At 36.4% G+C, this 26,425-nt stretch overlaps 1 protein-coding gene across 1 annotated transcript in view; it reads right to left on the reverse strand.

Annotated features, from left to right (window-relative positions):
• The window catches only part of ZC3H12B (zinc finger CCCH-type containing 12B), a 72,852-nt gene that overhangs the window by 20,751 nt on the left and 25,676 nt on the right, over positions 1 to 26,425 (reverse strand). The window contains exon 2 of the mRNA XM_081792529.1: positions 4,350 to 4,489. Coding sequence (XP_081648655.1) covers positions 4,350 to 4,489 — 140 coding nt within the window. The remainder of the gene's footprint in view (positions 1 to 4,349; positions 4,490 to 26,425) is intronic.

The following is a 26,425-nucleotide window of genomic DNA, read 5'->3' on the forward strand; positions in this document are numbered from 1 at the left end:
TTTTTTTGAGGAACCTCCACACTGTTTTCCAGAGCAGCTGCACCAGTTTGCATTCCCACCAGCAGTGCAACGGGGTTCCCATTTCTCCATATCCTTGCCAGCATCTGTAGTCTGCTGATTTGTTCATTTTAGCCACTCTGACAGGAGTGAGGTGATATCTCATTGTAGTTTTGATTTGTATTTCCTTGATGAGGAGTGACGTTGAGCATCTTTTCATGTGTCTGTTGGCCATCTGGATAGCTTCTTTGGAAAAGTGTCTATTCATGTCTTCTGCCTATTTCTTCACTCGATTGTTTTTCAGTTGTGGAATTTGGTGAGTTCTTTATAGGTTTTGGATACTAGCCCTTTATCCGACATGTCATTTGCAAATATCTTTTCCCATTCCGTCGGTTGCCTTTTAGTTTTGTTGGTTGTTTCCTTTGTGGTGCAGAAGCTTTTTATCTTGATGGGGTCCCAGTAGTTCATTTTTGCTTTTAATTCCCTTGCCTTTGGGGATGTGTCGAGTAAGAAATTGCTGCAGCTGAGGTCAGAAAGGTTTTTTTCCTGCTTTCTCCTCTAGGGTTTTGATGGTTTCCTGTCTCACATTCAGGTCCTTCATCCATTTTGAGTTTATTTTTTTGTATGGTGTAAGAAAGTGGTCAAGTTTCATTCTTCTGAATGTTGCTGTCCTAAACATGCATAATTTTTTTAAAAAAAACTGTTTACATTTATGTATTTTTGAGAGACACAGAGCACAAGTGGGGGAGGGACAGAGAGAGAAGGAGACACAGAATCTGAAGCAGGCTCCAGGCTCTGAGCTGACAACACAGAGCCTGACATGTGGCTTGAACTCACAAACTGTGAGGTTATGACTGGAGCCAAAGTTGGACACTTAACTGACTGAGCCACCCAGGCGCCCCTAAACATGCATAATTTCTAATCACAATGCTTTGAAACTTGAAGTCAACCACACACACACACACACACACACAATATTTGGAAAGCTCTCGAATACATGGAGGTCAAAGGACATTGTACTAAAGAATGAATGGATCAACCAGGAAATTAAATAAGAAATTTAAAAATATATGTAAGCAAATGAAAATGAAAACATGACAATACAAAACCTTTGGGATGTAGCATAACCAGGCTGAAGAGAAAAGTATATAGCAATTCAGGACTCTCTTGAGAAGCAAGAAAGATAATCTTTCTCAAAAAAAAATCTAACCTTACACCTAAAGGAGCTTGAAAGGAGCAGCAAATAAAGCCTAAAACAGGCAGAAGGAGGGAAATAATAAAGATTAGAGCAGAAATCAATGATATTGAAACAACACAACAACAACAAACAGAACATACAAATGAAAATTAGGGCTCTTTCTTTGAAAGAATAAGCAAAATTGATAAATCACTAGCCATAATTCCAAAAAGAAAAGGGAAAGGACCAAAATAGATAAAATCATGAATTAAGAAGATACATCACCACCAACACTGCAGAAATGCAAACAATTATAAGCAAATTCTATGAAAAATTATATGACAACATATTGGGCAATCTGGAAGAAATGGACAATTCCTAGAAACTCACACACTACCAAAACTGAAAGAGAAAGAAATAGAAAATTTGAGCAAGCCAATAACCACCAAGAAATTGAATTAGTTATCAAAATCTCCCATCAAACTAGAGTCCTGGGCCAGATGGCTTCCCAGGGGGAATTCTACCAGACATTTAAAGCAGAGTTAATACCCATTCTTCTCAAACAATTCCAAAAAAAAAAAACAAAGTGGAAAGAAAGCTTCCAAATTCGTTCTATGAAGTCAGCATTATGTTGATTCCAAAACCAGACAAAAACTGCACTAATAAGGAGAATTACAGGCCAATATCCCCAATAAAACTGGATGCAAATATCCTAACAAGATATCTGCAAATTGAATTCAACAGTACATTAAACAAATATTTACCATGATCAAATGGGGTTTATTCCTGGGCTGCAAGATTGGTTCAATATTCACAAATCAATCAACATGATACACCACATTAGTAAAATAAAGGATAAGAACCATATAATCCTTCAACAGATGCAGAAAAAGCATTTGACAAAATGTGGCATCCTTTCCTGATAAGAAGAAGCCCTCAAGAAAGTCGGTAGAGAAGGAACATACCTCAACATCATAAAGGCCATATACAAAAGACCCGCAGCTAATACCATCCTCAATGGGGAAAAACTGAGAGCTCTCCCTTTAAGGGCAGGAACACAACAGAGATGTCCACTCTCAGCGCTGTTCAACATAGTACTGGCAGTCTTAGCCTCAGCCATCAGACTACAAAAAGAAATAAACGCATACAAATCAGCAAGGAAGAAGTCAAAATTTCACTCTTCAGTGATCTCATTTATAACTGCACCAAAACCCATAAGATACCTAGGAATAAACTTAACCAAAGAGGTAAAGTATCTGTACACTGAAAACTATAGAAATCTTATAAAAGAAATTAGAGACACAAATAAATAAAAAAAAAGCATTGTATACTCACGAATTGGAAGAACAAATATTGTTAAAATGTTTAAACTACCCAAACTAATCCACACATTCAATACAATCACTATCAAAATAAAATGAGCATTCTTCACAGAGCTAGAACAAGTAATTCTAAAATTTATATGGAACCAGAAAATACCCCAAATAGCCAAAGTAATTTTGAAAAAACCAAAGCTAGAGGTATCACAATTCCAGTCTTCAAGCTGTATCATAAAGCTGTAATCATCAAGACAGTACGGTACTGACACAAAACAAGACAGATCAATGGAACAGAGTAGAGAACCCAGAAATGAACCCATTAATGTATGGCCAACTAATCTTTGACAAAGCAGGAAAGAATATCCAATGGATAAAACGACAGTCTCTTCAGCAAATGGTGTTGGAAATACTGGACAGCAACATGCATAAGAATGAACCTGGACCACTTTCATACACCATGCACAGAAAGAAACTCAAAATAGATAAAAGACCTAAATGTGAGACAGGAAACCATCAAAATCCTAAAGAAGAAAACAACCAGCAACCTCTTTGACCTCAGCCACAGCAACTTCTTACTAGACATGTACCAAAGGCAAGGGAAACAAAAGCAAAAATGAACAAGTGGGACCTCATCAAGATAAAAATCTGCACAGTGAAGGAAACAATCAACAAAACTTAAAGACAACTGTTGGAATGGGAGAAGATAATTGCAAATGACCTTTCTGATAAAGGACTATTATCCAAAATCTATAAAGAACTTATCAAACTCAACACCCAAAAAACAAATAATCCAGTGACAAGTGAGCAGAAGAAATGAACAGATACATTTCCAAAGAAGACATCCAGATGGCTACCAGACACATAAAAAGATGCTCCACATCACTCACCATAATGGAAATATAAATCAAAACCACAATGGGATACCACCTCACACCTGTCAGACTGGTTAAAATTAACAACATAGGAAACAATAGATGTTGGTGAGGATGCAGAGAAAAAGGAACACTTTTGCACTGTTGGTGGGGATGCAAACATGTGCAGTCACTCTGGAAAATAATATGGAGGTAGCTCAAAAAAATAAAAATAAAACTCTCCTACGACCCATCAATTGCAATAGTAGGTATTTATCCAAATGATCAAAACTCCTGATTCGAAGTGGCACATGCACCCCAATGTTTATGGCAGCACTATCATCAATAGCCAAATTATGGAAAGAGCTCAAATGTCCATCGACTGATGAATGGATAAAAAGGATGTGGTATATATATTATACAAAGGCTTATTATTTGGTGACTAAAAATAATGAAATCCTGCCATTTGCGACAACATGGATGGAACTAGAGTCTATTATGCTAAGCCAAATATAAGTCAGTAAGAGAAAGATAAATATCATATGATTTCACCATTATGTGGATTTTAAGAAACAAAACAAATGAACATAGGGGAAGGAAGGAAAAATGAGGTAAAAACAGGGAGGCAAACAATAAAAGATATCACTCTTAAATACAGAGAACAAACTGAGGATTGCTGGAGGGATGGAGGGTGGGAGGATTGGCTAAATGGGTGATGAGCATTTAGGAGAGCACTTTTTGACAAGAGCACTGGGTGTTATTTATAAGTCATGAATCACTGGGTTCTACTCCTGAAACCATTACCACACTCTGTTAACTAACTTGAAGTTAAATATATAAATTAAAATAAATGTACATTTCAAATAAAAATACACTTAATATAAGATATTTTAAATATACTTAATAAACTTATAAAATAATTACCTAAGTTGGGATCATCTTTTCCCCAAATATCTTGCTATCTTTGCCTCTGGATGGGCAGAAATGTCTTATTTGAAATAGTACCTGTAATTGGTGCATCAGGACGGGATTGTTCCTTTCTCCATGCAGGCACAAATACAGTAATATCTTTATGGCCTTTGTCTAGAAACCAGTCCACAGCAAGTTGTATTCCTCTGCAGGAGAATTCTTCTTTATTCCCATGGCTTTAGGAAGATAGAGAATGAAAAGATAAAGGATTGACAATAGGTAGCAAGGAAATACTCCAAACAGGCTTACAATACATTAACAACAGAAATTTTATTTCTTGTTGGTGCCAAAGATGTATTTTTAAAAACATCAAATCAAGTTCTTTTTTATTCAATTATTAAAAATATTTCCATTATTATTACACCTTTCTTCAAGGCCCCAAATGTTTAATAACGACTCTCAATTTATAGCAACCTTTGTGGCTACTTTCTACCACTATTTCAATTTTCTCTCTCCTCTTTCTGTTTCTACTACCACTTTATTTTAGAAGATTAAGATATTCACAACAGAAGAGGAAAGAAGAGGTGTAACCAGAGGTTTAGATAAAGGTCATATGTAAGATTAGTTGGAGATGAGTTTTAGGCACATATATTACCTTAAAAATAACATTGACAGCAAAAATGATACACACATAAATGCTGACCAAAAATAGTTGTCACATTTAATTAAATATAATATGTTAATAAAACCCACACTCTTGAAAATGTTAAGATTTGAGAAATTCTCACAATATAATACTACAGGGAAGAAAAAAGATACAGAGTATATATAATGTAATCCCAATTTTGTAGAAGAAAGTCTATATATAAGTTTAGAAAAAATGCTAGGAAATAGACACATCAAACTATTAATAAAAAGAGTCATTCTGTGTGAGAGGATTATAAGTGCTTTATTTCTTAATCCAAATTTTTTTCAAAAAAATTAAGTATTGCTTTTATAATAGAACATGATTTAAAAACAGAAGATATTTTATTATAATTATTTGTAGGTGTAAACATTGTAAAAACTTAAAAAAGTCAAACATAAATTTATTTGATTGGTAATTTGAAGAGGGAAAATTAACATATAAATTGGGAAAAGATATATTTATTGTCATTATATTAAAAATTCATAGTGTACTAAATTTATGCCTTGTTTGCCTGTGGAAAATTCTAATTTCTTAGCATGGAGTCTGATGTTCTGACATATATATAAACCACACTAAATTATAGTTATTAAACAACTTGGATGGCAAAACAAATTGGCATACATTACATTACATGTACCAATTCTAGTACAATAAAGTGGATATTGCCTGTTAAGACTCATCAGCAATGAATTATCATTTTTCTAAAAGGTTAATTAAGACAATATAATGGGGTTTCTCTCTTTATATTTCTTACTTGCTCACTGGTGATCACTGAACTACAAGAGAAATTAGGTCCAATTATACTATTCCCTTTGGGTAAATTCATACATAATCTCAGAGGCCCACTAATACATACATGGCTGGACTTCCCACTGTCTTAATCACTCTTGAGGCACATGATAAAAAATATTAAATTCTTTCATTAATATTTCCAAACACATTTTAATCATGTTTTATTCTTTAGTATGTACCATAAAGCAAACACTACTAAAAGTCAAAACACTTAAGAAAAACAAAAAAAAAAAGGAAAGAAAATATATTTAAATGCCAATACACTCCAAGGTAGCCTTAGAAATAGCTACCACACTGTTTCTAAAAGTTGAACAATGGATAAATTGGGCAAGCCTATGGATCTTAAAGGGTTAATATTGGATGGATCCAGCATGAAACAGGCAGATAGGGAAGATTTCCAGATATTATTTTTCCCACTGCTATAGTGCTGGTAAATATAAGAATAACATGAACTCAGGAAAATCGTCAGAATTGCCATTAGAGGGGGAATTTGGAGGAAGGGTATAGATTTCATTTCACCTAGGTTGGCAGTGCTATAAAGTGTGTCTTTCCAAACACAGTCTAAAACCAGAAATAAGTACAAGAGTAATATTTTATGTTGAATATGACAATTTTATGTTTTATGCTGCCAATTTCTTTGTGTAAAAAATATTTTCACTAAATAAGTCAGACAGAGAAAGACAAACGTTATATAATTTTACTTACATGTGGAATCTAAAAAGCAAAACAAATAAATACAGAAAGCAGAAATAGACCCATAAAAATACAGAGAACAAACTGGTGACTGCCAGAGGGGGAGTGGGCAAAATGGGTGAAGGGAATGGAATGTACAAGCTTCCAGTTATAGAATAAATAAGTCATGGGGATGAAAGGTATAGTATAGGGAATACAGTGAATGGTATTGTTATAGAACTGTATGGAGACAGATGGTAACTATACTTGTGGTGAGCATTGAATTGTCCAGTCACTATGATGTACACCTGAAAGCAATGTAATATTGCATATCAACAATAATAAAAATAAATAAAATATTTTTCACTATGAAAAAATTATATATCAACATATTAAACAACTTAGAAGAAATGGGTAAATTCTTAGAAATAGGATTTTGGTCCAATATCCGAAGACCCCGAATTCATCCCCTCCATAGAACACACCAAAGTACACCTATTTATAGAACAATTCCTGAACAGCCTCTGTGCAACCAAAGACAGAATGTCGAAAGAGAAGAGAAAGGGAGATGAAGACATGGTAACAAAAAGAACTACCACCCCCGACAATGCAAACAGCAGAGAAAAGGGATAGTACTAAGGGAAAGAGAAAGGTTCCTCTGTCCTTGGATACAGAATAAAAGCTGTGATTTAAAAAAGCAACTATCATATAAGAGACAGCACCAGAACTCTGCCAGATGGCAGAAGAGCTGTGGGCTCTAGGTATAAAGAACTGGAGAACAACATAGTTTAGTTCCCTCTCCACCTTGAAAATGCAAACTGGAGCAGAATCCACGTGCACAGCAGTTTGTCGCCTCAGTGGCCCCCAGGTCTGCAAGCCTACATCAGTACTGATAGCTCTGGGGCACAGAAAAAAAAAAAAAGTACAGTTTAAAAGGCCAAAGGAGCTGAGGATATGCTCTCTGAATCAGAAGAATGGGAGAATGACAGGATTTATACTCCCCCTCCACCTTAAAACAACAGATAAAAGCAAGGTCTGGTCTCCACAGCTGGCTTGCTGCCTCACTAAACCATAGCTAGGAGCCCCCACACCAGCCTTAACCATCCCACCAAGGTGGCCACAGGTGCAAAGCACTCCAGAACACTCCAGACACACATCACTTTGGCTTCAGATAGGTTTCTAGGGCATGCTTGATACAGAGTGCTATGGAACCTCCTGAGTGATGTCTGCTCCCCTGCCAGTGTGCCTTCTGAGTGAAAAAAAAAACCCAGAACACCCATGCTTGCATCAGTTTTACCCAGCCCACTAGGATATCTGCTGCTCAGAACACCTTGAAGTACTCATTCCCACACTGGTCTTTGCTCCAGTTGCCTGGGTAGGGTGCCCACTGCACTGAGCACCTTGGCACACCCCAGTTTGCACCCAATTCAGCTTTAGATGTCTTACCAGGTTCCCCTCAGTGTGGAAAGTTCTAGAATAATCCAGCTTGAAATCAGTTCAGCTTCAACTCTCCTGTCAGGGCTCATGTGTGGAAGAGTCCAGGGACCACACTGGCCTGCATCCACTTTAGCCTTAGCTGTCCTGCCAGGGTTAACTTTGTGTGGAGTGCCCTAGGACGTCTTAGCCTGTACCCTGCTTTGGCTCCAGCCAGCCACCCTTTCAGGGCACCCTCTATGCAGATGGTCCTGCAACACCCCAGGTTATATCCACTTCAGCTTCAGTTATTCTGCCAATATGGCTTCTGGGCAAAGAGCTCCAGGTCCTCTCAGCTTGCACCCATTTTAGCTTCAGCTATCCTGTCAGAGCATCCCCTGTGCATAGAGCTCAGGAACCCCCTGGCCTTCACACCACTTCTGCACAAGCCACCCCACCAATACATCTTCTGTACAGACCATTCCAGGACACCCCAGCTTGCACTCATTTAAGCTTGACCTGTCCTTCCAGGAGACCTTCACAGAAAGCCCTGGGATCTCCTGACCTGCACCCACTTCAGCTTTAGCTGTACAGCCAGGACACTTGCTGCATGGCGAGCCATGGGACCTCCCAGTCTGCACCTAATCTTAGCACCAGGAGCTTTCCAAGGCACCCTCTATGAGGAGATTTCTGGGACACTCCAGTTTACACCCACTTTAGCCTTAGCTCTACTGGCAGGACACCTAGTCCTTAAAAAGGCCGGGAACTGCACTGATCTACACTTGCTTCATCTTTAGCTGTCCTTCCAAGGTGCCCATAATGTGGAGAACTGCAGGACCTCCAACCCATGCCAGCCATGGCTTCAGCCAGTCAGCAAAATTCCCTAAGCACACATATACTACATAGGGGACAACCATACACAAGAAGATTCCTTCTCCTAAAAAAGTGGCTGTTCTGCTTAATCCATAAAAATAAACAAAAAAAGTCGAGCAAAATGGGAAGACAGAATAAGAAGCTTCAAAAGAAAGAATAAGACAAAACCTCAGAAAAAAAAAGAACTAAAATAAATGGAGGTAAACAATATACCTGATAAATAATTTAAAGTAATGATTGTAAAGACGCTTACTGAGGCTGGAGAGAAGAGTGGAAGAATCAGTGAGACATTCAAAAAAGACATAAAAATATTAAAAGGAACCAGAGTTGAAGAATACAATGACTGAAATTAAAAAAAAAAAACATAGATAAAATCAACAGTATATTAGTGGGTGCAGAAGAACTGAATAGTGACATGAAAGATAGGGAAATGGAAAGCACCCAATTAGTGGGTGCAGAAGAACGGATCAGTGACATGAAAGAGGGAAATGGAAACAGTGCTGAAAAGAAAAAAAAAACAAACTTAACACCAAGAATATTGTACCCAGCAGGCTTATCATTCATATTTCAAGGAGAGATAAAGAGTTCCCAGACAAACATAAGATAAAGGAGTTTATTATCACTAAACCAATCCTCACAAGAAATATTAAAGGAACTTCTTTAAATGGAGAATAAATGGCCATAATCAGACACAAGAAAATTATGAATAAAAAGATGTATATACATAAAGTATATACATTAAAAAGCATAAAACATGGAGGAGGGAGTAAAAGATAAGAAAGAAAGTGTTTTTTTTTTTTTTTTGGAATGTGTTTGAACTGAAATGACCATCAACTTAATATAGTCTACTATATACTTAAGATGTTATATATGAACTTCATGGTAAGCACAAATCCAAAACCGATAATAGATACACAAAAAGTAAAGAGAAAGGAAGCCAAACATAACACTATAGAAAGTTACCACACAGAAAGAGAGCAGGAGAAGAAATGAACAGCAAAGAACTACAAAAACAGCCAGAAAACAAATAAAATTGCAATAAGTATATACTTATCAATAATTATGTTAGATGTAAATGGTTTAAATACTCCAATCAAAAAACATAGTGAGGCAAGAGGTATCACCAGCTAGACCCCCAAGATCTGGTCCTTACTGCCCAACTACTTGTACTCACTAACCTTTGTTTTACGTTTTACCCTAAGCTCTTCTTTCTGGCTTTTCTCCTGACTCAGGCAAATGAATCCCAAAACTACCTCCAGATGCTGTCCACTGACCTGACAAGACCTCCCATGGGCCCAGACCACTCAGACTATTTGAACTAAACCAGACTCATGCCTGTGCAGATGGACAATGGAGTGACCTCTGGAATGACCTAAAATTTCCTTCACCTTATGATAATACTAAAATCTCCACCCAAGGAAGAGCCTCATCCTTTATAAATACTCCAGTAATCAATCTGAAGACTGACAGAACAAACTCCACAACTAAAGGGAGAGAAAAGGCCACATCAAAGAAGATAAGTGCAGATGGGGTTTAGGGGAGAAAGGTATCACAGGCACTGCAGAGGGGAGGAGCAGTAGTTGCAGAGAAAGGTGAGAGAGAGTGGAGCACACAAGGAAATGCACAAGGAGGACATTTCCCCAAAGACGTTGACTGGGAAAATAAGAGGGGCTGATTTTTGTGAGTTTTTGCAACCAGTGGTGCTTAAAGACTGGAGTTTTAAAGGTGGGCTTGGTTGGGATAGAACCCTGAGGACATCATGCTGCTCCTTGAAAGAAGGCAAGGAAAACAACCAGTGGTAGGCAGCATGGAAACAGCAATCTGAAGAATGGGGCACACAGCAGGGAGATTTGTGGATCATCTTGGAGCACATCCTTGAGAGGCGCATTCAAGGAGAGGCCTCTCTGGGAACAAAGGAGCTAGCCAGCACCATTTCCCTCCCCCACTCCTCAGCATAAACACAGCCATGTAGAGGAAAGAGCACAGTGCCAACACTGGTTGCCTAACTTGCTCAGACCTAGCCTCACCCCCTGTGCTCTAGAAGGACTGCCCTTCTCAGTCAAGCTTCCCTCAGTCCCAGCTTGGCAGGCTCCTCCACATAACACTAGCACAAACCACTGCCCAGGACACATTTCTAAAGCCTGGAGTTTTAAAGGTCATCAGTTTTGGCTGAGAGCCTAGAGGGCACTGTGCTGCTCCTATTGAAAAGGCAGACAACATGGAAAAAGTGATCTGAAAAAAACTGGGCGCACAGCAGGGACATTATTCGCTCTTCTCAAAGTGCTTCCCTGTGAAGCAGCATTCACAGAGACACCTCTCCAGGGACAATAGAACTGGCTGGTGCCATTTCTCACCCTCAAACCCTCAGCTTAACACAGAGCCATCTTTGGGAAGCAGTGAAGAGCCAAAATAAGCTTCCTAACTTGCTTACTCCAAGTTCCACACCTCTGCACTCTGAGGGGACTACTCTTCTCAGTCAAGCTTGCCTTATTCCAAGCACAGAAGGTTCTTTCACCAGAAGACGATCAGAAACCCCTGCCCATAGAGTCTGTAGGGCTTCAATTATGGTGGAAGTAATATTAGGTCTCATTTAAGAAGCAGACCAGAGCACACCTAGTAGAAGCTCACTATATTCTGCTCAAGGACCAAATACTGTCCACTGCGGGCAAGGAGAACCTCTGCAGACAACTGGCCTGAAGGAATAGTGCAACCAAAAATCAACTGCAGAGTGCAAACTGGTGCAGCCACTCTGTAAAACATATGGAGGTTCCTCAAAAAGTTATAAATAGAACTAACCTACAATCCAGCATTTGCACTAAGTATTTACCCAAAAAAATACAAAATTACTAATTCAAAGGGATACATGCACCTAGATGTTTATAGTAGCATTGTCTATAATTGCCAAATAATGTAAGTGGCCCAAGTGTCCATTGACTAATGAATGAGTAAAGAAGATGTGATATATATATATATATATATATATATATATATATATATATATAATGCCATAAAAAAAGAATGGAAATCTTGTTATTTTCAAGGACATGGATGGGACTAGAGAGTATTAGGGTAAGCAAAATCCATAAGTCAGAGAAAAGTAGATACCATATGATTTTACAAATATGTGGAATTTAAGAAAGAAAATAAATGAGCAGAGGGGAAAAAAAGAAAGGCAAACCAAGAGACAGACTCTTAACTATAGAGAATAATCTGATAGTTACCAGGTGGGAGGTGGGGGTGGGGGGTTAAATAGGTGATGGGAATTAAGGATTCCAGTTGTTGTGATGAGCACTGGGTGTTTTATGTAAGTATTGAATTACTAAACTGCACACCTAAAACTAATATTACACTGTATCTTAACTTACTGTAATTTATATAAGAAGTTTAACAAAATGTATATTGAGGAATTAATGGAAAAAGTTCCAACCCTTTAGCTGACAGCCCGTTATTTGTAGTCTTGGCAGCAGCCAATGTTTAGCAAAGTTCCCTCTTCTATTTATACTTTATTTAGAAAGCATCATGACTTTATAAGTAATAATTATTTTTTTCTATTTTAAGTATTTATAAATATGTATTATTTTACTGAGACTCAATGGTATATTGCAGAGGTATTAGGGTGGATCTGGAAAGAACTGGTTGAAAAACATGAAAGGATAGGATAAAAAGACTTGCAGCTATATCTATTTTAAAAAGGAAAGAAATCAGGAGTTAACGGGCCATAATCAAATGAAAGACTGTATTCTTGTGACTTAAATAAAATAGCTATGGGTTTGATTGGGACAAGTAATTAAAGATTTATTTGTCTCAGTTTCTCACTTAAAAGTGGGATAACAATATTTTCTTTAAAGCTTTTTTTTTTCCTGTGAGAATAAGAGAATATATACTAAGTGCTTAGTATATTGGAAATCATTACATGTATTTGTGATATCTCTGTTTATTTTAGCCAAAGAGAAAAAAAGTTTCCTTTTTCTCTAACTATTACAAAACTGTTGTATGTTAATACAGATTTTCTGTACATTCTTTGAGTGTATGAGGTGGTGTGTGTATATGTGAGCTAGTGTCTATGCAATGTGTCTATAGATGCTTCTGCTTTTTAATGTCATTAAAGCCACGGTTTTGTATTTTAAAAAGAAAAAATAGGGTGGAAAAATATGTTTTAAAAATTTAAAGCTGAGACCAGTATATATTCTGCCTGCAGGACACTCATCTCAGAGCTAAAGACACATACAGACTGAAAGTGAAGGGATGGAAAACATTTACGATGCAAATGAAAGAAGAAAAAAAAAACTGGAGTAGCAACACCTAAATCAGAGAAAATAGACTATTTTTACTTCATTTTACTTTAATTCTTCACACCCCCATGTTTTTTGGTATATGGTGTCATATTTTACACTTTTATTTTGTGAATCCCTTGACTGATTTTTACACAAATAGTTATTTTTACTGTTTTTGTGATTCCTGCTTTTCATATGCTCACTTATGGTCTTTCCTTTCCACTCAAAGTGTTCCCTCTAACATTTCTTGTAGGGCTGGTTTAATGGTCACAAATTCCTTTAGTTTTTGTTTGAGAAACTCTTTATCTCTTCTTCTATTTTAAATGATAGGCTTTCTGGAGAGGATATCCTTGGCTGCAGAGTTTTTCCCTTTCAGTACTTAGAATGTATCATGCTACTTCCTTCTGGCCTACAAAGATTCTGCTGAAAAATCCGCTGATATAGACTTTAAAACAAGCAACGTAATAAGGGACAAAAGAGGTAATACATAATGAAAAAGGCATCAATCCAACAAAAGGATATAACGATTATAAGTATCTATACACTGGATTGCCTAAATACATAAAGCAAAGATTAATGGAAATTAAGACAGAATAGCAGTGAAGGACTTCAGCATCCCACTTACATCAATGGATCGATCACCCAGGTATAAAAACAATAAGAAAACAGTGTCTTTGAATGACCTATTAGACATTAAGCTAGAAGTCAAGATGACTAAGGAGTACAAGGACCCTAAGCTTGCCTCATCCCTTGAACACAGCTAGATAAATATCAAATCATTCTGAATACACAATAAATAAATCTGAGGACTGAGAGAACAAACTGCACATCTATGGGGAGAAAAACAGTCATATAGTGGAAGGTAGGAGCTGCAGAGAGTTGATTTGGGGGAGAAAAGAATTGCAGGTTCTGCAAATGGGAGGGAGCTCTGATCACAGAAAGGAGAGAGAGAGAGAGAGAGAGAGAGAGAGAGAGAGAGAGAGAGAGAGAGAAGTGCACAGGGTATTAAAAAGAAAAACGTTTCCACAAAACCATTGAATGGGAAAAGGAGAGGGGTAGACTACCACAAGTTTTTATAAGCAGTGGAGCTCAAAATCTGAAGTTTTAGAAGTCTGTGCCATTGCTGACATCATGCCTGGTGGGCTTAGTGGTGTTCCTGTGGGGAAGGAGAGCAGAGGCCTGGGAATAGACAGCATGGTCTGAGGATCCCCAGGGTCACATGGGACAAAGAGTTCCCCTTCTTGGAGTGCATTTGGAAGTGGTGGCATGGCCTCTCTGGGGACAAAATTGCAAGTGGATGCCAATGTGCTGCCCTGCTCACTAGCATAGGAACAAAGACACCCGCTGAAGGCAGAAAACATTGGTTCCAGCTTTTTGCTATACTTTATCATAAACACCAAATCACTGTGCAGTTGTGTGATGGCTTGTCTGGGACAAACTGGCACTGGCCACAGTGTGGCAAGACCCTTCCCCAGAGGATCAGCACAGGTTTGCACTGTGCTGGGATCCTAAAATTTGGAGTTTTGAAACCCAACTGTATGTCTGACATAAAGCACAGGATTACAGAATGCCTGGCAGACAGACAGCTTAGACACAGACAAGGTAAGGACAGGGATATGACAGAAGCCAGGAACAAAAGAAAGAAGGTTGTTTACTCTTCTGTGAGGGCTTCCTGAAGAGTGACTGATGCCATCTCCACTCCAGGGAGGATAGAGTGGAGTGATGTCATTTTCTCCTCCTGGCCATCAACATTTACAGACACCAGTGATCAACACAGCACTCCCCAGTAGAAGTTAGAGCTACTTGCATTGAATTCCACCGCCTTGTGTCTTGTAGCTGTATCTCCACTAGAGCAAATCTTCCTGAGAATCAGCACAGCAGGCCCCTTCCCCAGAAGACAAGCCACAAATCCCTTGCATGTACCAAGTCTACTGATCATAGAGTGCTGCAAAACTTCAGCTCTAGGGGAAATAAGGTCTTTCTTCTTTTAACAAACCAACCAAAAAAGCCTAGTTAGAACTTACCACACAGACTTAACAGATATATTCAAAACATTTCATCCTGAAAAAGAATACAAGTGAACTTACCAAACACCTCCAACTGAAAACAAGCAGACACTGCAGAGGAATGACCAGAGAGAAGAAGCAGTCAAAATAAAACAGCAGTGTACACTCTAAAATACCTCATGAAGTACCAGGCCCAAAAGAGTATAGGAACTCTTAATAATATGGACATTACTTAGGAGTGGAAATATCACAGTCTTTCGTAACAATAACCCCAAAACACAGTGACCTAGACAAAATGACAAGACAGAGGAATTCACCCCAAAAGAAAGAACAGGAAAAATTAGTTGCCAGGGAATTAATCAAAACAGGTATAAGTAAGATAACTGAACCAGAATTTAAAACAACAACCATAAGATACTACCTGAGCTTGAGAAAAGCATAGAAGACATTAGAAAATCATTACCCCTTACTGCAGAGATAAAAGAACTAACAACTAGCCAGGCAAAAATTTTAAAAAAATGTTATAACTGAGATGTAAAACTGACTGACTGCAATGTCAACAAGGATCAATGAAGCAGAGGAATGAATCAGTGATATAGACATTAAAATTATAAAAAATAAAGAAGCTGAAAAAAAGAGGAAAAGAAAGGTATTGGTTCACAAATGTAGACTTAGAGAACTCGGGAACTCCTTAAAATGCAATAACATTTATATCACAGGAGTCTCAGAAGAAGAAGAGAGGGAAAAAAAAGCAGAAGATTAATTTGAACAAATTATAGCTGTAAACTTCCTTAATCTGGGGAAGTACACAGAAATCAAAATCCAAGAGGCAAAGAGAACTCCCATTAAGTTAAATAAAAGCTAACACACACCAAGGTATATTGGAGTCAAACTCACAAAATACACAGACCAAAAAAAAAAAAAAAAAAAAAAAAAAGAATTCTGAAACAAGCAAAAGAAGTCCTTAGTCTACAAGGGAAGACAAATCAGGTTCACAGAAGATCCATCCAGAGAAACGTGGCAAGCCAAAAGGAAGTGGTAAGATATATTCAACATGCTGAATTGGGAAAAATATGCACCCAAGAATACTTTATCCAGCAAAGCTGTCATTCAGCATACAAGGTGATATAAAGAGATTCTTAGACAAACAAAAACTAAAGGAGTTCATCATCAATAAACCAGCCCAGCAGGAAATATTACAAGGGACTCTTGAGTGGAAAGAAAGACCATAGGCAGCAAAGATTGGAAAGGAACCAAGATCACCAGAAACACTAACCTAACTGGTAACACAATGGCACTAAATTTGTATCTATCAATAATCATTCTGAAATTAAATGGACTAAATACTCCAATCCAAAGATATAGGATATCAGAATGGATTAAAAAAAGAGCCATCTATATGCTGACTACAAGAGACTCATTTTAGAACTCAAGCCACCTGCAGATTGAAAGTGAGGGCATTGAGAACCACCTATCATGCTAATGAAAGTCAAAAGAAAGATGGAGTAGCCAAATTTATATCACACAAACTATATTTTAAACCAAGTACTGTAACAAAAGATGAAGAAGGGCATTATATCATAATTAAGAGACCTATCCATCAGGAAGATCTAACAAGTGTAAATATTTATGCTCCGAACTTGGGACACTCATATATATGACTCAATTAATAACAAACATAAAGAGACTCATCGATAATAATATCATAATAGTAGGGGACTTTAATACCCCACTTTCAACAATGGATAGATCATCTAAGCAGGAAATCAACAGGAAACAATGGCATTGAATGACACACTGGACCAGATAGACTTAACAGATATATTCAAAACATTTCATCCTGAAAAAGAATACATATTCTTTTCAAGAGTACATGGAACATTCACCATAATAAATAATATACTGGGTCACATATCAGGCCTAAACAAGTATAAAAAAGATTGAGATCATACAAAATATCTTTTTCAAACACAACGGTATAAAACTTGAAGTCAACCACTAGAACATATTTAGAAAGACCACAAATACGTAGAGATTAAAGTACATCTTACTAAAGAATGAATTGTTTAACCAGGAAATTACAAAGAAATTTAAAAAAATACATAGAATCAAGTGAAAATGAGAACACAACAATCCAAAACCTTTGGAATACAGTAAAGTCAGTCCTACGAGGGAAGCATATTAAAATACAAGCCTATCTCAAGAAGCAAGAAAAGTCTCAAATAAACAACCTACCCCTACACCAAGGAAGCTAGAAAAGGAACAGAAAAAAAGCCTAAAGCCAGCAAAAGAATGGAAATAGTAAAGATGACAGCAGAAAGAAAATGATATAGAAACTAAAAAACAAACAGTAGAACATACCAATGAAAGTAAGAGCTTGTTCTTTAAAAGAATTAACAAAATTGATAACCCCTAGTTATATTTATCAAAAAGAAAAGAGAAAGAACACAATTAACTAAATTTATGAATAAAAGAGTAGAGACCACAACCAATACCATAGAAATACAAACAATCATAAGAGAATGTTATAAAAAATATATGCCAACAAACTGGGTAATCTGAAAGAAATTGATACATTCCTGGAAACATGCAAATAACCAAAACTGAAAAAGGAAGAAATAGAAAGTTTGAACAGACCCATAACCAGCAAAGAAATAGATTCAGTAATAAAAAAATCTCCCAGCAAACAAAAGTCCGGGGCCATATAGCTTTCCAGAGAAATTCTACCAGACATTTAAAGAAGAGTTAATGTCTATTCTTCTCAAACTATTCCAACAATAGGAATGGAAGAAAAACTTCCAAACTCATTCTATGAGGCCAGCATAACCTACATTCCAAACCCAAAGATTTTACTAAAAAGTTGAAATACAGGCCAATATCCTTGATGAACATGGATGCAAATATTCTCAACAAATTACTAGCAAATCAAATCCAACAGTACATTAATAGACTTACTCACCATGATCAATTGAGATTTATTCCTGGGCTTCAGGGGTGGTTCAGTATTTGTAAATCAATCAACATGAACACCACATCAACAAAAGAAAATATAAGAACTATGTGATCCTTCAATAGATGCAGAAAAAGCATTTGACAAAATACAGCACGAATTCTTTTGTTTTAATTTTTTAATTTTTATTTTTGAGAGAGACAGAGTGCAAGTTGGGGAGGGGCAAAGAGGGAGGGAGACACAGAATCTGAAGTAGGCTCCAGGCTCCAAGCTGTCAGCATAGCACCCGACACAGGGCTTGAACTCACAGACCATGAGATCATGACCTGAGCTGAAGTCGGAGGCTAAACCGACTGAGCCACCCAGGTGCCCCATCAGCATCCATTATTGATAAAAACTGTCAACAAAGTAAGGATAGGTGGAACATACCACAACATCATAAAGGCCATATAGGTAACACCCACAGCTAATATCATTCTTGATGGGGAAAAACTGAGATCTTTTCCTCTATGATCAGGAACAAGACAGGGATGTCCAATCTTTTCATTACCATTTAACTGAAAGTCTTAGCTTCAGCCATTGGACAGCAAAAAGAAATAAAAGGCATCAAAATCAGCAAGTAAGGATTGAAAATTTCACTATTTGCAGATGAAATGATCTTCGATGTAGAAAACCTAAAATACATGAATTTAGCAAAGACACTGGATATAAAATTAACATACAGAAATCGATTACATTTGATACGTCAATAATAAAGCAGCAGAAGGAGAAATCAAGGAATAGATCCCACTTATAATTGCACAAAAATCATAAGGCACCTAACCTAGGAATAAACCTAACCAAAGAGATAAAAGATCTGTACACTGAAAACAATAGAACACTTATGAAACAAATTGAAGAGGACACAAAGAAATGGAAAAAAAGTTCCATGCTCATGAATTAGAAGAACAAATATTGTTTTACTACCCAAAGTAATGTAATGTACAAATTTAGCACAATCCCTATCAAAATACCACCAGTATTTTCACAGAGGTAAAATAAACAAGCCTAAATTTTGTATGAAATAACAAAAGACCCCAAATAGTCAAAACAATCTTGGAAAAAAAAAGCAAAGCTGGAAGCATCATGATTCCAGACTTCAAGCTACATTACAAAGCTCTAGTCATCGAGATAGTATGGTGCTGGCCCGGAAACAGACACATAGATCTAAGGAACAGAATAGAGAACTCAGAATTGGAACTACAAATGTATGACCAACTAATCTTTGACAAAGCATGAAAGAATAGCCAATGGAAAAAAGACAGTCTTGTTAACAAATGGTGCTGGGAGAACCGGACAGCAACATGCAGAAGAATGAAACTAGACCACTTTCTTACACCATTCACAAAAATAAACTCAAAATGGATAAAGGACCTGAATATGAGACAGGAAACCATCAAAACCCTAGAGGAGAAAGCAGGAAAAAACCTCTCTGACCTCAGCCGCAGCAATTTCTTACTTGACACAGCCTGGAAATGATTCTCCAAAGGCAAGGGAATTAAAAGCAAAGATGAACTATTGAGACCTCATGAAGATAAAAAGCTTCTGCACCGCTAAGGAAACAATCAACAAAACGAAAAGACAACCAACAGAATGGGAAAAGATATTTGCAAATGACATATCGGACAAAGGGCTAGTATCCAAAATCTATAAAGAACTCACCAATCTCCACACCCGAACAACAAATAATCCAGTGAAGAAATGGGCAGAAAACATGAATAGACACTTCTCTAAAGAAGACATCCGGATGGCCAACAGGCACATGAAAAGATGTTCAACGTCGTTCCTCATCTGGGAAATACAAATCAAAACCACACTCAGATACCACCTCACACCACCTCACACAGTGGCTAAAATGAACAAACCAGGAGACTATAGATGCTGGCGAGGATGTAGAGAAACGGGAACCCTCTTGCACTGTTGGTGGGAATGTAAACTGGTGCAACCGCTCTGGAAAATAGTGTGGAGGTTCCTCAAAAAATTAAAAATAGATCTACCCTATGACCCAGCAATAGCACTGCTAGGAATTTACCCAAGGGATACAGGAGTACTGATGCATAGGGGCACTTGTACCCCAAAGTTTATAGCAGCACTTTCAACAATAGCCAAATTATGGAAAGAGCCTAAATGTCCATCAACTGATGAATGGATAAAGAAGATGTGGTCTATGTACACAATGGAATACTACTTGACAATGAGAAAAATGAAATATGGCCTTTTGTAGCAACGTGGATGGAACTGGAGAGTGTTATGCTCAGTGAAATAAGTCATACAGAAAAAGACAGATGCCATATGTTTTCACTCTTATATGGATATTGAGAAACTTAACAGAAGACCATGGGGGAGGGGAAGGAAAAAAAAGTTAGAGAGGGAGGGAGCCAAACTATAAGAGACTCTTAAAAACAGAAAAATCTGAGGCTTGATGGGGGGTGGGAGGGAGGGAAAGGTGGGTGATGGGCATTTATTTAACAAATTTCATATTAAAATAAATTAAAAAATAAAATTTAATATTTGTAATTTAAAAAATTAAATAAAATAAAAAATAAACGCAGTGTATCCAAGAGCTTTTTTTAAAAAACAAACTAAATTGATTAACCCTTCGCCAGACTCACCAAGAAAAAAAGTACCCCCCAAAATGAAAACAGAAATGAGAGAGAAGTAACAACTGACATCACAGATATAAAAAAGGATTAGAATAGAATGCTACAAAAAATTACGTGTCAACAAATTGTATAATCTGGCTAAAAAAGGTACATTTATGGAAAAATACAATCTTCCAAAACTCAACAAGGAAGAAAGAAAAAATCTGAATAGACCGATTGCTGGTAAAAAAATTGAACCAGTAATATATATATATATATATATATATATATATATATATATATATAAGTATATATATATAAAAGTTCAGGACCAGATCGATTTACAGGTGAATTCTACCAAACATAAAAAAAAGAAAAACAGTTAATATCTATTCTCAAACTATTCCAAAAAATAGAAGAGAAAGGAAAGCTTCCAAGTAGATTCTATGAGGCCAGCATTACCCTGATACCAAAACAAGACAAAGATATCACAAAAAAGAAAACTATAGGTTAATATTCCTGATGAACATAGATGCAAAATACCTCCCCAAAATATTAGCAAACCACATTCAATGAAACATTAAAAACATCATTCACAACCATCAAGTGGGATTCATTGTGAAGATGCAAATCAGTCAACATGATACACCACATAAACAAAATTAAGGTTAAAAATCATATAATCATATCAGTGGGAGGAGAAGAAACATTAGACAAAATTCAACATCCATTCATCACAAAAACTCTTAGCGAAGTGGTGTACAGAGAACATACCTCAACATAAGAAATGCCATATACAGGAAACCCACAGCTAATATACTCAATGATAAAAAAAAAAAACAACTGTGAGCTTTATCTCTAAGATCAGGAATAAGACAAGGATTTCCACTCTTGCCACTTTTATTCAATAGAGTATTAGAAGTCCTAGCCACATCAATCAGACAATGAACAGAAGTAAAAGGCTTCAATATTGATAAAGATGTTGAACTTTCACCATTTTCAGCTGACATGGTACTATACGTAGAAAATTTTTAAGACTCCACCAAAAAACTACTAGAAGTACTAAATGAATTAGTAAAGTTACAGGATACAAAATTAATACACAGAAATTGGTAGTGTTTGTATACACTAATAACAAAGTAGAAGAAAGAGAAACTTTACAAATAACTCCATTGACAATAGCACCAATAAAGTACCTAGGAGTAAGCCTAACCTAGGAGTAAGCTTAAGTAAGAATGGACAAAGATCCATTCTTGGAAAACTATAAAACATTGATGAAAGAAATTGAAGATGACATAAAGTAATGGAAGGACATTCCATGGAAATGGAAGGACATTTCATGTTTATGGATTGGAATAATGAATATTGTTAAAACATCCACAATACACAAAGAAACCTATGAATTCAATGCAATTCCTATCAAAATACCAACCACACTTTTCAGAAAACTAGAAGAATAATATTAAAATTTTATGGAAACACAAAAGGCCCTCAATAGCCAGAGTAATTTTGAGAACAAAACACGCTGGAGGTATCACAACTCTAGATTTCAAGATATATTACAAAGCTGTAGTAATCAAAACAGTATAGTACTGGCACAAAACGAGACACATAAATCTATGAAGAGAATAAAGAGCCCATAAATAAACCCACACTTATATGGTCAAATAATCTATGAAAAAAAGAGGTAAGAATATACAATGGGGAAAAGATAGTCTTTTCAATAAATGATACTGGGAAAACTGGACAGCTACATGTAAAAGAATGAAATTGGACCAGTTTCTAACACTGCACACAAAATAAACTCAAAAGGGATTAAAAACCTAAAACCTAAAAATGTTAGAAGAAAACACAGGTAATAATTATTCAGACATCATCTGTCAACATTTTTCTAGATATACCTCTTCAGGCAAGGGGAATGAAAGCAAAAATAAACTATTGGGATTACTTCAAAATAAAAGACTTCTTCACAGCCTGGAAATGATCAAAAAACAAAAAGGGAACCTAGTGAATTGGAGATGATATTTGCAAATGATATTTTCAATAAGGGGTTAATATCCAAGCTATATAAAGAACTTACACAGCTAGACAGCAAATAAACCAACAATCTGAGTTTTAAAAATGAACTGTGGACCAAAGTAGACATTTTTTTCCAAAAAAGACATACAGATGGCCAATAGACACATGAAAAGATGCTCAACATCATTAGTAATCAGGGAAAGGCAAATCAAAACCACAAAAAGATATCACCATATGCCTGTCAAAATGGCTAGAATAAAAAAGACAAGATATAACAAACGTTGGAAAGGATGTGGAGAAAAAGGAACCTTTGTATACTGTTGGTTGGAGTGTAAGTTGAAATATCCACTGTGAATATATATATATATATATATATATATATATATATATATACACACTCCTATGTTTGTTTGTTGCAGCACCACTTACAGTAGTCAAGATATGGAAGCTACTCATGTCCATTGATAGATGATTGGATAAGGATGACATATAGAGACACATATATATGATGGATAATATTATAAAACTATTAAAAAAAGGTTAAGTTCATGCCATCTGTGACAACATAGATGGGTAAGTGAAATAAGTCAAACAAGGAAAGAGAAATACCACATGATTTTATTCATATGTGGAATCTAAAAACCAATTAAATGAATAAGCAAAGAAAAGGAAGAATTAGACCTTTAAATACAGAAAACCAACTGACTATTTCCAGATGGGATAAGGTGGGGTGCTGGGCAACATGGGTTAGGGGGAGTAGGAGAGTAGGAGATACAGGCTTCCAGTTATGAAATGAATAAGTCATGGGAATAAAAAGCACACTATAATAAATACAGACCAGAGTGGCTTCACTAGTTTGCATTCCCACTGGCAGTGCAAGAGGGCTCCCCTTTCTCCACATCTTGACAACATTTGTTTGTTGTGTTCTTAAATTTAGCCATTTTGACAGGTGTGAAGTGATATCTTATTGTAGTTTTCATTTGTATTTCTCTGATGATGAGTGATGTTCAGCATCTTTTCATATGTCTGGTGGCCACCTGTATATCTTCCTTAGAAAAATGTCTATTCATTTCTTCTGCTAATTTTTAAATTAGATTATTCATTTTTTTGGTGTTGAGTTTTATAAATTCTTATGTATTTTTGGTGTTGAGTTTTATAAATTCTTATGTATTTTGAATGCTAACACTTTATCAGATATGTCATTTTCAAATATCTTCTCCCATTCCTTAGGTTGCCTTTTAATTTTGTTGACTGTTCCTTTGATATGCAGAAACTTTTATTTTCATAAAGTCCCAATAGTTTATTTTTGCTTTTGTTTCCCTTGGTTCAGAAGACATCTAGAAAGAAGTTGCCACGGCTTATGTCAAAGAGTTTACTGTTGGGGCACTTGGGTGGCTCAGTGGGTTAAGTGTCTGTTGATTTTTGTGCAGTTCAGGATCTCACGATTCATGGGATTTAGCCCTTCGTCAGGCTTTGTGCTGACAGCATGGAACCTGCAAGGGATTCTCTCTCTCCCTCTCTCTCACCCCTCCCTCACTCACTTATGTGTGCTGTCTCTCAAAATAAATAAATGTAAAAAAAATCCTGTCTTCTCTAGGATTTTAATGGTTTCAAGTCTCACATTTAGATCTTTCATCCAGTTCGAATTTATTTTTGTGTTTGGCGTAAGAAAGTGTAGTTTCATTCTTTTGCATGTTGTCATCCAGTTTTCCAAACACTGTTGAAAAGAGTGTTCCCCGCCCCCCACTGGATATTCCTTCTTGCTTTCTCAAAATTAACTGATCATATAGTTGTGGATTCCTTTTAGGGTTTTCTGATCTGTTCTATTGATTAATATGTCTGTTTTTGTACCAGAACCCTACTGTTTTGATCACTGCAGCATTGCATATAACTTGAAGTCTGAAATTGTGATTCCTTCAGCTTGCTTTTCTTTTTCAAGTTTGCTTTGGTTATTTGGAGTCTTTTGTGGTTCAAGAGAAATTTTACGATACTTTGTTCTAGTTCTGTGCCATTGGTATGTTGACCAGGATTGCATTAAATGTGTAGATTGCTTTGTCTAGTACAGACAGTTTTCACAATATTTATTATTCCAATACATGAGCATGGACCGTCTTCAGAATAATTTTCAGAATATAGGTCTTTCACCTCTTTGGTTAGGTTTACTCCTAGGTATCTTATGGTTTGGGGTAGAATTGTAAATTGGATTGACTCCTTGATTTCTCTTTATGCTTCTTAATTATTGGTATACAGAAATGCAACAGATTTCTGTACATCAATTTTGTATCCTGCGAATTTACTGAATTTGTTTATCACTTCTAGCTGGTTTTTTTTTTTTTTTGGTGGAGTCTTTCAGATTTTCTATTTAGTGCAAGTAGTGAAAAATTTACTTCTTCCTTGTCAATTTGGATGCTTTCTATTTCCTTTTGTTGCCTGATTGCTGTGGCTAGGTCTTCCAGTGGTATATTTAGTAACAGTGGACATCCCTGTCTTGTTCCTGATCATAGAAGAAAAGCTATCAGTTTTCCCCCATTGAGGATTATCAGTTACTCTGGAACACAGTATGGAGAGTCCTCAAAAAGTTAAAAATTGAACTACCCTACAATCCAGTAATTGCACTACAAGCTATTTATTGAAAGGATACAAAAATAGTCATTCAAAGGGATGTATGCATCCTTATGTTTATAGTAGCATTTTCTGCAATAGCCAGATTATGGAAACATTTGAGTTTCCATTGACTAATAAATGGATAAAAAAAGTTACAGAGAGGGAGGGAGGCAAACCATAAGAAACTCTTAAATACTGAGAACAAACTGAGGGTTGAATGGGGTGGGGGAGAGGGGAAAGTGGGTGATGGGCATTGAGGAGGGCACCTGTTGGGATGAGCACTGGTTGTTGTATGGAAACCAATCTGACAATAAATTATATTTAAGAAAAAAAGAAAAAAAAGATGTGATACACACAGACACACAATGGAATATTACTCAACCATAAAAAAGAATGAAATTTTGCCATTTGCAATGATGTGGATGGAGCTAGAGAGTGTTATGCTAAATGAAATAAGTCAGAGAAAGGCAAATACCTATGATTTCATTATATGTATAATTTAGGAAACAAACAAATGAGTGTAGAAAAAAAGTTAAAGATGCAAATTGAGAAAAATACTATTAATTATAGAGAACAAAGTGATGGTTACTGGAGGGGAGGTGGGTTGGAGGATGGGTTAAATAGGAGATGGCGATTAAGGAGTGCACTTGTTGTGATGAGCACTGGGTGTTGTATGGAAGTGTTGAATCACTATACTGTACACCTGAAACTAATATCACCTTGTATGTGAACTAACTGGAATGTAAACAAAAACTTAAAAGAAATATAGTCAATGATATTTTAATAACTTTGTATGGTATCAGATAGTAGCTACATTAATGGTGAGCATAGCATAATGCATAAAATTGTCATATAACTATGTTGTGCATCTAAAACTAATTTAATATTGTGTGTAAACCATAATGAAAAACATTCCTAAAAACATTAAATCTTCCAGGACTGAAAGAGGAAGAAATACAAAATCTGAGGAGACCAATTACTAGTAATGAAACTCAATCAATAATCAAAATACTCCCAACAAGCAAAGTCTAGGACAAGATGGATTCATAGGTGAATTGTATCAAACATTTAAAAAGTCAATATGCATTTTTCTCAAACTAGTCCAAAAAAATTGAAGAGGAGGAGATGGTTTCAAACTCATTCTGTGAGGATAGCCTACCATTGTATGAACAACAGGCAAATATACTTTGATTCCTACACCAGACAGAGATCCAGTAAAAAAAGAGAACTACAGGCCAATATCCCTGATGAATATGGATG

Source organism: Panthera onca, chromosome X (assembly GCF_046562875.1).
Source record: "Panthera onca isolate mPanOnc1 chromosome X, mPanOnc1 haplotype 2, whole genome shotgun sequence".
Lineage (NCBI taxonomy): Eukaryota > Metazoa > Chordata > Mammalia > Carnivora > Felidae > Panthera > Panthera onca.